At 51.8% G+C, this 12,721-nt stretch overlaps 1 protein-coding gene across 1 annotated transcript in view; it reads left to right on the forward strand.

The window, feature by feature from the left end:
• The window catches only part of PRICKLE2 (prickle homolog 2 (Drosophila)), a 31,410-nt gene extending 20,104 nt beyond the window's left edge, over nucleotides 1-11,306 (forward strand). The window contains exon 7 of the mRNA XM_009883599.1: nucleotides 10,060-11,306. Coding sequence (XP_009881901.1) covers nucleotides 10,060-10,928 — 869 coding nt within the window. The 3' untranslated portion in view covers nucleotides 10,929-11,306. The remainder of the gene's footprint in view (nucleotides 1-10,059) is intronic.
• The last annotated feature ends 1,415 nt before the right edge of the window (nucleotides 11,307-12,721 follow it).

Below are 12,721 nucleotides of genomic sequence, written 5' to 3' on the forward strand. Positions count from 1 at the left end.
GGTTGGCCTTCCCATGTAGCTCAAAACAAATGTTTTCAAGCTCTTTAATCCTCCCTTTTGTGAAGAGGGGGGAAAAAATCAAGGCCAGCTGCTAACACGGAGGCAGATTCCAGTGTTCAGCACTTGAAGGACTGCTGTCAGCTGCCCTTGGGGGCTAAAAATGTATTGAAATGCTTTGAAATAGGCCCAGTTAACCCCTTTTGCATGTTATGCAGTTCTCGAGCACGTGACTAGTTGAAAAAAATTCCTCCCCCTCTATGCACAGCTCTTTTTCTCTTGTCCCCCAGTCCTCTGGTAGAAACCGCAGGGGAAAAGCCAGGCGAGATGCTTGTCCCATCAGGCTGAACCCCTTTCTCGTGAGTGCATCCCAGGGTAGTATTTCTCAGTCCTCTCACCCTAAACGTGTTTGGGTTTCATTTTGCGGCCGCGGGGATGGGTGTGCGTGCAGGGACGTGTCTGCAGCGGGGCTCTGGTCCGCAGCGCGGCGCTGGGGAGGCTCAGCCCCCTGCGCACACCGTCCTCCTGCAGCCTGCTGTCGTTTGCATTACCGCACGGCTGGGCTGGGAAAAGAAAATATTGAGCTTGTTTTGCTCGCCAGAGATACTGCCTTGCTTTTTCTGTGCCGTTCCCCCGGCTTTTCTCTATTCCAGCCAAGCGTCGCTTGGGTTCGGGCAGGTCCTGCGCCTGCCCCCTGCCAAATGCAGTCTGTCCATCTCGCTGTCGCCGGTGCGGGGTGTTTGGTACCCAGGGCGCCCCACGGGATGCTGGCAGCAGGTGGTGGGGATGCGTTGGTGAGCATCGCCGGGCCCCCGGAGAGCTGAGCACTGCTGAAGCCGAGATCCGTGCTCTGCCCTGCCTGGATGGACAGGTTTGCTCTGCTACGCCCGTGCCTCCTCGCCCCGCTCTGGGGTTTCGGCGTGTTTGCTTAGGGAAGTTGCCAGCCCCGTGCCAAGATGTGAAATGATCTCTGTGTTCAGCTAGGATCTCCCTAACCGGTGAGCGGTAAAGCAGGGAGGGAGAGGAGAAGCTAATTGAGCTGGAGATGGTTTTGCTTAAGCTGCCTCAGATATACACAGAGGAAAAATAGATGTGAAATGGTGGGGGAGTTGGGAATTGCTCTTCAAAACGAAGTTCTCCCAAGCAAAGCCCCATGTTTCCAAAGCCGTTCGTGTTCCTGAAAACTTGTATTGTGTAAAACCCCGTCAGTACAAAGAGTCTTGAGCAACATCCAGTTTGGATGAGCAATCCCTGAATACCGCAGCGATTGTTGCATGCTTTGGAGCTGGAGCGTAACAAGTTATTGGGGATACAGGCCAAGAGATGAGAAACATGGTAAGGCTTTCACGTTAGAGTGAAAATCATTCTGTCTTTCATTTTAGAACCCCTTTTTTAAAATGCAGGGAGGGAGATCTTCCAAAGGCATCCGTACATACATACATAGCCAAAGTATGAATTTCCTTACGGGCAGCGCTTGCCTTAACAACTCACTTCTTTCCTTTCTGGAGCAGATGCTCAGCATGATGGGGCTTGCAACGAATTTAAGCAGTTCCTCTGCAGAGTGAGGTGATAACATTTTTATTAATATGTAAGATCTAATAATTTTCCTTGCTCTGGGACCTGGCTGAGCTCGAGCTGGGGGGCACCGCGGCAGTAACAGGCAGCTCCCCCAGGGCCGGGTGTGCAATTATGGAGGACGCAATTAGCATCCCATTTAAGCGGCAGCGTTTTGAGGACAGGGAGATTCGGTGACCTGGCTGAGGTCTGTGGGAGAGCGGGTTGCCCAGCAAACACCCCCATGAAGCTCCCCGCAAACACAGCCTGGGGGTCCAGTTTGACCCTCTGTCCTACACGCCCCAGCTCTGCTTTGCAAGAAGCTCCAGGGCATCCAGGTACGAGGTCCCTTGGAGCTACTGATGCTGCACAGTTGCTCCACCTTATAAAGCGAAATAATTCACTCTGCATCCACCTCAACATTTTATGGCATTGCTGAAAACGTTCTTTTTTTATAGGGAGCTGGAGGGCAAACAGTCCCTGACCTGCAGAGCGCACGTTAAAAGCTGGTCCCTCCCTGGCAGCAGATTTTGCTGTGATGTTTCTATTACAACCTAACTACTAATTAGCCAGAGACATCAGTAAAAGCAGATAATACACGGGGTGTGCAGCGGTAGTTTCTGTCCTCTGGCCAGAAGGCCGCCTCCTGTGAGCAGATGTTATCCCTATAACATTTGTAATTCATTCCGTGCCGGACGGCGGATCACCCACTGGGTGGTGCAAGACCTGCGTGACCCCAAGTCTCCTGTGGGACCCCAGGTTGTCACCTTACCAAGCAGGCTCGATTTAATAGCTTCAAAGCCAATTCTTCCTGGGTTGGTTAAGACGTGTGACACTGTGTTAATCCTGGGCACTTGCCCTGAAAGGGCTCAACTGCGCTCTGCTGTCTCACGGTGGGTAGTAGTACACCAGCAGACGCCAGAGTGGCAGAGGTATCCGTGACCCTCCTTGTGCTTTGTTTCGGGGTTTGAATTAGATGGGAGTGTCTCTGCCATCCTCTGTTTTGTGCTTGGGTTATTGCCACAAGTGCTGATGTGCTTTAACCACATCCACTGGGAAAGGGCAGAGTTCCCTGCTGGTGGGGGGCGGCTCTCCTTCCCTTCCACGTTTCTGTTTGAAAATCCCTTCTCTGCCATCCACCAAAGGGTATGACACACTCCATTCTGCTCCTCTCCATCTTCTTCTTGAAGGTTGAGTCCTCCTCCTGCCCAACACGGCCATTAGATGGAGAGGCAAAGAACAAAAAATATTCCCTAGTGCATTTTCCAAGAGAGAGCTCATTTTTGCTGTATTTTACATTATGGTTTATATTTGCTTTCCTTTGGCTGCTTTTGCTTTGTGTTGTGTTTTGTTTGGGGTTTTTTTTTAACGGCATTAGCAACAATACAAAACAGTGGATGCTGTAGCAATGTTTACCCTATAACTCCCTTCATTAAGCAATCAGGACGATGCTAAGATGGAGTTTGTCCAGGAAGCTTTTCTCATGAGGAGGAGTCTGATCCTACCAGAGGTTAATTACTTCCCAGAAGATACTGGGTCCATCACAGCCCTGCTCCCAGTGCTTGTGCTCTGCCTTGCTCTGCAAAACCTAAAAAGGTTTTGCAGGCACCGTATGTGTCCAGCAGCTGAATTAGAAATCAAGAGCTGATCTCTGCTGATTCCAAGCAGTCATTTCCACAAAATGCCAGCTGGTCAAATAGCCCACTTAAGAAAGTACCTGCGGGCTAAATGTTATTCTCCGGGAACAGTCTCTTTGTGTGCAGCTTGCAGAGAGCAGGAGTGCTTTGGAGGTAGAAATCATGCTGAACGGTGATACTGTCATATGCAAAAGGGGAAATAGATTTCAAGTGTTCCTTGAGAAAGTGAGTTTGGGTGAGGGTAACAGCCTCATCTGTCACAGGCGTAAATCCAGGAAAAAAACACGTAAAACGGGTGCCGTTACAGGGTGGAATATGATTTCACATGTATGGCACACGTTTTTCCTGTCATCTGTGTTGTGAGATGCCCAAAAGCCCCAAATAGCATGCTTTTCCTGGACTAAACAACAACTGTGATATTCCCAGAAAGTGGAGAGAAAAAAATGTATGAATATGCACGGAGGTCAGTGCTGATCCCTACCTGTCTGAGTTGCAGAGTGACCTGACGACATCCTCTGACCCTGGTCCCTTCTTCATCCTCTGCCTGAGGAGGGGCTGAAAGTTGCAGGGGGGCAAAGAAAAAGCCCTGTTTCTCAGAGCCAGGGTCTGTTTTCCAAGAAGCGTTCAATGGCCCAGCCTCTCCTGCACCCAGGGCTTGGGAGCAGCTCCTGAACGCCCTCGGGGACAGCAGGGAGGGGCTGGGGGGCTCGTCTCCATCCCTGTGTCCTCAGTGGCACTGCATCCCGCGGGTGCTCCTCTCCCCTCTGGGCTGCACAGGGCGGCTGCCTTGGGCACTTCAGCTGAGTTGCCAAGCCAGAAAATGACACATTGACTGTTCCTCACTTTTTCTAAGAAAAAGGAGGCTCCCAGCTCTCCAGGCTATTCCTACCACCCTCTTTTCCCTAGACATAGGCAGCGTAAAACTGCTTCCAAGTCGGAGGATGGTATCCCTGGGGGAATTTCTTGCAATTTTGAGACCCGGGTGTAACATTCCCCAAGCCAAGCTGGATCATTTTGAAACCCAACATGTGAAGACAGAGGTTTTCCCTCCCAAAGAGCCTATGCCGAAACATTATAAAACTGGCAGGAGTGTTTCTTCTCCCCCTCGCCCGCCTTTTGCTGCTCAGTGGTGGGAGGTTTGGCGTGGTTACATTGGGGGACAGCCATGTGCATGCCTTCAACCCTATGGTGCCGAAGCACGTGGGGCAATGACCAAACCAGAGGGAGAGCCAAAATGGACTTCTGGAAGGAGATGTTGTCAGGGGAAGCACTAGCACATCATCACCATCCTGGCCCGTTGGCCATCCTACCTTGCCTGGGGAGGGCGTAGGAGCTGGTGGTGCTGGTGAGGGGTGCTTCCAGGTTAAAATCCAACCCCTTTCCCAGGCAGCACCCCTGTAGGGAGTTATTTCGGCGAGCCAGACAGAGGGAGTGATTGGGTGGGAAATATGCCCTGACACCCTGGGGATGGCACAGGGGGACACACCGTGGGAGGCTGTCAGGACCATGACCCGCTTGGCAAACGCTCTGCTTTCCCGCAAATTGTTTACTTTCCATGATTTCCACTTACATAAGGCTTCTGCTTTATTTCTGCACACCCCGAGGTCGCTCAGAAGGGAGATGAGGCTGAGCTATAAACAAAGCCCCAGGCAGGCTGTTTCTCCTTTTTAGTTCTCGGGGTTGAACTTGAAATAAACCGTTTCAGGATTGGTGAGGATGTGCCTGCCTGGTGCTATGGGGGGAGAGAGGAGGCTCTGACACGGGGGGCTGGACACGAGAGACGCCGCATCGTCCCCTCGTGTGCCTCTATAGCTGCATTTAAACACTGTCTGGCTGGGCTGGGCACAGGGGTTTGGTGCAGGCACCTATATGCGGCTCAGGTAGTGAGGACTGCGATGCACAGGTATATGTGTACATTGTGATAAAAGTAAAGGCAAGAAGCGAGTGTCAGCATAGCCCTGTTGGTGTGCAATATCCTAAGAAAGGGCATTTTGCCTTCCCCCGGTGGGGTGAAGCAGAGGATGCTGTCTCTGCGGTGGGATGCTGGATGCGGCGGGGAGTTTAATTTAATGGGGGCGGGGAGCTGCTGCCCCTCCCGGGGGGCTTCATTCCCAGCCTCACGTCCAGCGTACGTGCTCTCTGCGGCCCCTCTGCTGTCATTTGCCGAGCGGTCGAATAATTCATCATTAATGCAACTTGCAGCCCCGGTTTAGCAAAGCCCACAGTGAGATTTAAGCGCCTGCGAGTGCTTTGTTGTGGCAAGGCTGTAGAGGTGATGCTCATGAGGAATGTTTTTGTCCTGTCGTTTTGCTTAGTCGGTTGTTATTTCCCTTGGTGATGTTTTATGGGATAAGCATGGTTCTTAATAGGGGTGGGGAAGGACTTCAGAGGGGATCGTACAGCATGTTCTTAGCAAACCTTAATGTTAACCAGAAACCTGCTTTGTGTTCCCGGCGCTGTAGCCAGCTTGAGTTGTATATCAAACGCCCGCAGACGAGCTACAGCTTTCGCTTGTGCTCGTCTGAAAGGTGCGCGTTTCCATGGCTCCGGGGTGAAATATTGAGCCTGGCAGCCCCACGCAGCGGAGAAGGGCAGCAAAATAACCTGCTGTGTCCACTGTGCCGCGGTGCTGGCTCCAATCTGGCTGTGGGACAGCCACCGGCCAACTCACCAGGCTGGTGGCAGCAGGTGCCATCTCTCCTCTTCCAGTGCAAGAGCCTCTGGGGCAGCCGCTGATGGATGCGCTTGGAGCCTCCGAGCATCGTTTTGCAGAAGGGAAGTCTCATCGATATCATCCCTGGGTTTTGCACTCTTGGAAAGGGCTCGGTGATGCGATAACAACCATCTCACACCAGAGCAGAGCTCCCGCTCCCCTGGACGGCCTCGGGAAACAGATTCTCAGGTTTCCTTGTTAGAAAAAAATCACCGCTGCGTGGTGGGGTCTCCCCTCGCATGGTCTTTCTTCCAGGTTAGGGCTCGCTCGGGTTATTAGCTGTGTTCCCAGATGAAACACTTCATTAAGAGGGAGTTGCAGTGGCTGTAAATAAATACTGGTAATTCAAGAAGATTGGGCCTCAATGCACTGGTGTAGCTCTGAAATGGCGAATGACCGCAGGAGAGGAGGGTCGGTGCCACCTTCACCCGGTCCAGGGCAACACAGGACCAGAGATGCGGAGCCACCCTGCCTGTTCCCGGGCATCTGCTGCCTTCAGGTCTCCAGGAAACCCTCCGGTGCTGGACCCTCCTCTGGTCATCTTCTGCTGTGATCGCACAGGAAGAGTTTTCTTCTCCAAGCTGATATTTTCCTTGCAGGAGTTCAGCAGACCTGACCTGGAGAATAATGTATTCCATTTCTCTACACAAGCATTTTTTTCCGTGTTTGAAGGCTGTTATTATATCCCTTTCAGCCTTCTCTTCTCTAGACTAAACAACCAGCTCCTGCTCTTTCAAACTTTATTCCTGGGTCAAGTTTTCTGGATGAAATTTTTTAGATGAATGGTTATTGCTGTCCTCTGAACTCACTGCGGTCAGGCTTGGGCGCTCCTGGTGTGCTCCCGCTATGCCTTGTTGAGCCTTTTGTGGCTCTGCAGAGAGGGGCAGCATCATTTTGCAAGCTTTGAAGGATTATTCTGGGCCTAACCCCCTCTCGTGATGCTTTACACCTTGCAGTGGTGTAAATGGAAAATTAAGCCTGGAGAGGTACCTTTGTGTTTTGTATTGGTTAGAAGTCGCATCCTTGACCCGGTACCTGCTCTGGGCATCGTAAGAGCTGCCCAGAGCTCTCGGTATCTGCAGGGATATCGGCTATAAAAGCACAACTTTACTCCTGAGTGAGCAGAAGAAATCCTTCGCTGCCACCACGAGCAGATAAAAAAATGCTTCCCTGGTCCCCAGCCACGTTGCCTGCTGGGTCACTTGCTGCTGTGGCTTTCAAAAAAAAAAAAAAGGCTTTTTTTTTTTTGCAGCCTGTCAAATCTGCCTGGGAAGATGCGTTTGGCCCTCTGCAAGGAGTGTTTCCCACTCTGTCATATGGAGAAACAAAGCTGTTGGGTCTCAGGGTGGCTTTGCTGTGGTCTCCCAAGCATGGGCTCCGTTGTGCCCTGAGCTCTGTGCGCTGGCGGTGTACGTGCTCCGTGCTGGATTCCTCCTACAACCGACATTTTCCCAGCGATACAAGATCTTAAAATGCGTGTGCTTAATTATAATCAGGCCGTCTGGATGAACAACCAGAAACATCCCCTGGACCTAATAATCGCTGATTGAACCTTGCGCCCTGAGCATGAGCCGCACGCGTATCACAGGCTCCTCGGCTGGAATTGCTCACCCCTGTCCTGACCAGCGCTGTCAGGAGGGAAAGACAAAGCACTGGTGGTGTCTGCTGGTGGGTACAGGACCAGAGGAGAGAGACGGCCGGGGCAGAGGGAGCCGACCTCCTGGGCGCTGTCTGATGTTGCTGGGCTGTGCACCAGGGGAAAAGCACCGGCTCGCCCCGTGGCCAGACGAGGTCAGCCCCCTTCAAACGATGCTGCCAAAATCCATCTGCTGACGCAGCAGAAGCATCCCGCGGCGTTTGGAGCCATATTGCTGCACAGCACTGCCGTTGCTCACTCTTATTGCAGGGCCGCGCCGGCTCTCTTAATGAAGGGTTGCATAAATGTCACCGAGGGCTCGTTTTCTTCATTGTCAGCTATTGTCTGACAGATCTGATTGAGGCCATGTTTGGCTGTCAGCAGTGTGTGATTCACGTTCGGATCAGCTCCGCCGGCAATCCCACTGTTATTCTGGCTTTTCAGTAGGTCTTTGAGCATATTACCGAGTTGCTTTTCCCTCCCGGGGGGCTGCCGGGCTCCTCCACGGTGGCACAGGAAGGACATGAGGAACAGTGCCCAATGTGACAAACGGCATCAAAGGATCAAAGGCAGAATATCGCGGCTCCAGGAGGAGGTGGTGTGTGCTGGGAATCACTCGCTCCCACGATGGGAGCGGGGAGCGCCGGTGGGCAAGTCCTCGAGGGGACGGGTAGCCCGTGCGGGACTGTTTCCGAAGGGTGGTCAGCAGGGTTGGGTTAGCTCGCTCGAGGTCAGCGTGGCTGAGAAAAAAAAAAAAAAAAAGGCACGAAGCTGGTTTGAGAAGTGTGTAATTTTCAAAACAAAAGAGCTTTTCCATTTCTTTTAACCCAGCCTCTCCCTTTTCCTGCGGCATTCAGGGATCGCCTTTGCTTTGCCTTCCTCTGTAATCATAAACTCCAGAAACGTCCCCATTAACAGCAGAAAAGCAAACGAGCAGAGAGAAATGGCTGCGGCGGCTGGGACTCGGGGAGCAAAGCCAAATCGTGCGAGACCCAGCAGCGGCTTCTGCTCAAGTGCTAAAGCTCTCCCTGGTGCCACCGAGGGGAGGATTTGGAAAACTCTGCCCATCTTTGCAGGATCTGTTGATCTTTATAAGGCTGAGTCCAAAGAAACCCCGAAGCGGCTCGTGAGCGGGGTTAGTGACAGCAGCCCTTGTTCAGGTTTGGCAGGCGGCGGCTGATGCCGAAGGAGCTGAGCTCTCGATGAAATGTAAGCAGCTTTTGTTAAGGGAAAAAGAAGTTTATTCTTGAACTGTGGGTTGGGTTGTTGGTTGGTTTGTTGGGTTTTTTTAATTAATTTACAAAGTCGTAAATTCTCGGTGATTGCATAAGGGCTGTGCGTCATGTTGAAAATCCTGCTGATGGTGCACAGCTCTCCCCGCTTGGTCTGCACAGGGAGGTTGTCGGAGCGGGATGGGGAGAAGAGCGCCAAAGCAAACACTCTGCGTTTGATTTGGGATGAAATGGATTTCCTTTGAAATAGCTTGCGAAACATGTTGTCCTGAGCTTGCAATGCAAGCGCCGACTGCTGCCAGTTGTCAAGCCAACACGGAGGTACTCAGAAAATAGAAAACACCCAGAAGACAAGCCAAAGACTGGGGTGACATGGGGTGCATTGAGTTGCTCATTGATGGGCAGGTGCTGAGTGGACACTCCGCTTCTCTGCTGCCAGGTGAAGGCTTTCTGGGCTGGAGGAGAGCACCTTGCAGGAGCTGTGGGGTGGAGGAGAGGACCTAGTGGGAGCTCAGGGCTGGCTGGTACATGGGAGAGACCCAGTGGGCCACCTTCCCGAGCAGGGCAGCCCATCAAGCTGGAGCTGATGTTGCTGGCTCCTGCCCATGTGCAGCTCTCTGGATATCTGCAGGGATAGCCTGACCCTCCTGACATCCCAGTGCCTATGGGGAGCTCCAGCAGACACTCTGGGGCTCAGGTGTTTCCTCACCTCCTGGGAAGCCCAACTGCACGCACATGGCCAAGGCTGACCCTTCCGTCCCCCCACGGGTGTCATTCCGGGGACCTGTGCGGTGCAGCATGGTGACAAGCCCAAATGAGTCAGTGGCCCCGTTTTCAGCTGCCCCTGACATTGTTCAGTCCTTCAAAACATGTTGTCATTGCACAAGGTGTGGGTGCGGGATCATGGCACCCTAGTTACCGCAGCGTGCAGGAGGCCTCAGGTTACCTCTGACGCATAATTTCTCCCTGGCATCGCTAGTTATTCCTATCAAGTCGCAGACAGTGTAGACATATGGGGAAGGAAGTCGTGAAAAGCAACTTGGAGTCCGACTCAAAACACCTTAAATTGGTGTGATTTCCCCAAAGGAGGAACTGCCTGCTCTTTAAAAAAAAAATGTAAAAAAATCATCCTCTTGAAAGGGCTCTTCAGGACAGCGTCTAAACCACGGAGTTATTTTTTAAAGCAAAAGTCTCGGGCCAAACCCAGTCTTTTCCCTGTATCTCTGCTGATAGAAAATTCTCCTTCTTAACTCTCTTTTTTTTTCCTTCCTTTGCCCTTTCCCCACAAAGGCCTCTCGGCAGACGGTGGGGCCAAGCGCCAGGAGCATCTCTCCAGGTTCTCGATGCCTGACCTGAGCAAAGACTCTGGCATGAACGTCTCGGAGAAGATGAGCAACATGGGCACCCTGAACTCCTCCATGCAATTCCGAAGCGCCGAGTCCGTCCGCAGCCTGCTGTCGGTGCAGCAGTACCAGGACATGGAGCCCAACCTGCACGACCTCGCCAGCCCCCTCGGGTACCGAGAGCGGCCGTCGCACGGGCGGATGCACCAGAGCTTCGACTACGGTAGTGGGGTGCCCGGGGGCAAGCTGGGGGTGCAGGAGGGCCCGAGGCACACCCCCATGAGCGAGCGCACACGCCGGCGAACTAACCTCCGGGATGATGACCGGCATTACCGACCGCACCGGCCCCGACGGTCTCGACGTTCCCGGTCGGATAATGCCCTGCACCTGGCCAGCGAGCAGTGCTGCCGGCTGAAGGAGAGACCTTCGCTGCGAGCCAGGGAGGACTACGACCAGTTCATGCACCAGAGGAGCTGCAGAGAGACGGTGGAGCAGGGTCCCCGCCGGGACGTCTACGGCCACTGTCCCCGGACGGTGTCGGATCTCGCCTTGCAGAACCACTTGGGTGAGAGATGGGGGCCCTACTTCGCCGAGTACGACTGGTGCTCGACCTGCTCCTCCTCTTCGGAGTCCGACAACGAGGGCTATTTCCTCGGGGAGCCGATTCCCCAACCCGCCCGCCTCCGGTACGTGACCAGCGAGGAGCTCCTGCACAAGTACGGCTCGTACAGCATGCCCAAGTCTTCCACGCTGGGTGGCAGGGGACAGTTGCACAGCCGGAAAAGACAGAAGAGCAAAAACTGTATCATATCCTAATGGCATCCTTGCCGGGCACCTTGGGAGAATGTAAATTAACTCACAAACTTGCACTGTTTTAGATCATGTAAGCGCTTTTATTGTAACAAAAAAGACCTGAAGAGTAGGGGTTTGTAAGAAGGTTGTAGACTGGCTTCTATAAATAGTCATAATCCTGGGCACGGTGAATATATTTTGCACATCTTTCTTTGGAGAAAAAAAAAACACAAACAACAACAAAAAAGTTCACTTTAGGCTGTAATATTTACCCAGTAGTTTTTCCTCTTTCTCCCAAATACTGCCAACCTTTAGAGTTCTGTTTGTCCGTACGTTTTGGTTACCACTGTTGACTCTCAGCATCAGTTTGCCGTTAGCTTTTGCTTTCCACCATGTTTTTGTTTTCCATTAGCCACGTTGGTAGGTAATTTGTCTCTCTCGGACAGTGTGGGAGCCTAAGTTATTTCCGTGATTGTTGTAAATGCAATGTAAATGAGAGTTTGGAGAAAATATTTTTGTATTTTGTAATATCAGAGGAATTTCTATATCTTAGGAGTCACTGGGAAAATGCATGCACGTTCAGAATTGTTTTCAGCCAGAGCTAATCAAACAGTACTTTGAACCCCCCCTTTCCATTTCATCATCAAATTTCTTAAGTATATCAGTGAGAGTTTGAGTTGTCATTTGTTTTGAGGGTTGCAGGTTTTTTAACCCTTTTTTTCTGTTTGTTTTGTTTCATTCCTGGTAAATAAAGAGAGCATTTTCTGATTCATTAAATCTTGAAGAGGCCTCAGTAGCATTTTGAAGTCTGCTCACGCCTGTGATTTTCAGGTACGCTCCATCAGTCAGATACAGGAATCCTGACAGCTGCAGAAGGGACCTTTTTTTTTGATTATTATTATTATTAAATAGGAAAGAACAGAACTACCATATGTCTGCAACGTTGTAAATGACCAAAGCCAGAGAAGGAATTTTACACCTCTGTAGAGAACGCTGAAGTTACTAAACATTGAACTATTATTTGGAGTAAATAAAAGTGTAAATGGTGCAATTGTGTGATGTCAGCATGACGTTGTTTTGAATATAGACTTGTCTTATGGTGCTCTAGTCTCCTGGGTTATGTTAACTGCTGTTCATTACCAAGTGGAAGTCTCAATATTGCCTACTGCCTAACACGTAAGAGAACGACTCCAAACTGCTCCCGGCGGGCCTGATCCTCCCCTGGCGAGTGGCCCCAGGCCACTTATGGCCGGGGGTGGTGTCTCATCCCCCCCGGGTGGGCTCAGCCCCTGCCTGCGGAGCTAGGACAGAGGGTTCTATAAATAGGGCTCAGCTGTATTGTATTATGGTGGATGTGAGTTTGTTCTCTGTATGCATTAAACCATTGGGGTACTGCCATCGCGGCGCATCCCGGCGGATGCACCGAAGCATTGCAAGCCCATGCCGGGTTGTCCCGGTGCTTCCCGGGAAGGAGCGGGTTTGCAAAAGGGGCTGTCGGCACCCAAAGATGCAGGTTAGCACCTGAGGGTGTTAAGATAAAGCTGAGCTTTGAGCCACAGGAGGGCTGAGAGGTTTAACCGGCTGCATCGCCCTCGCCCCACGCACTGCCGGCATCTCGGGGTGCCGCTGCAGGAGAAGGGTCCCGCTGCAGGGCCGGCACCGGCACCCCTGGGGTGAAAGCAGCAGATGCAGAAAAATCTTGAAGATGGACGTCTCCGTACCACCGACTATTGCTAGGAATTTTTTTGCTGTTTGTAAAAGACAATGTGATAATTATTATTCCTTTAAAAAGAAAAAGAAAACAAACAAACAAAAAA

Source organism: Charadrius vociferus, unplaced genomic scaffold, assembly GCF_000708025.1.
Source record: "Charadrius vociferus isolate BGI_N301 unplaced genomic scaffold, ASM70802v2 scaffold324, whole genome shotgun sequence".
Taxonomy (NCBI): domain Eukaryota; kingdom Metazoa; phylum Chordata; class Aves; order Charadriiformes; family Charadriidae; genus Charadrius; species Charadrius vociferus.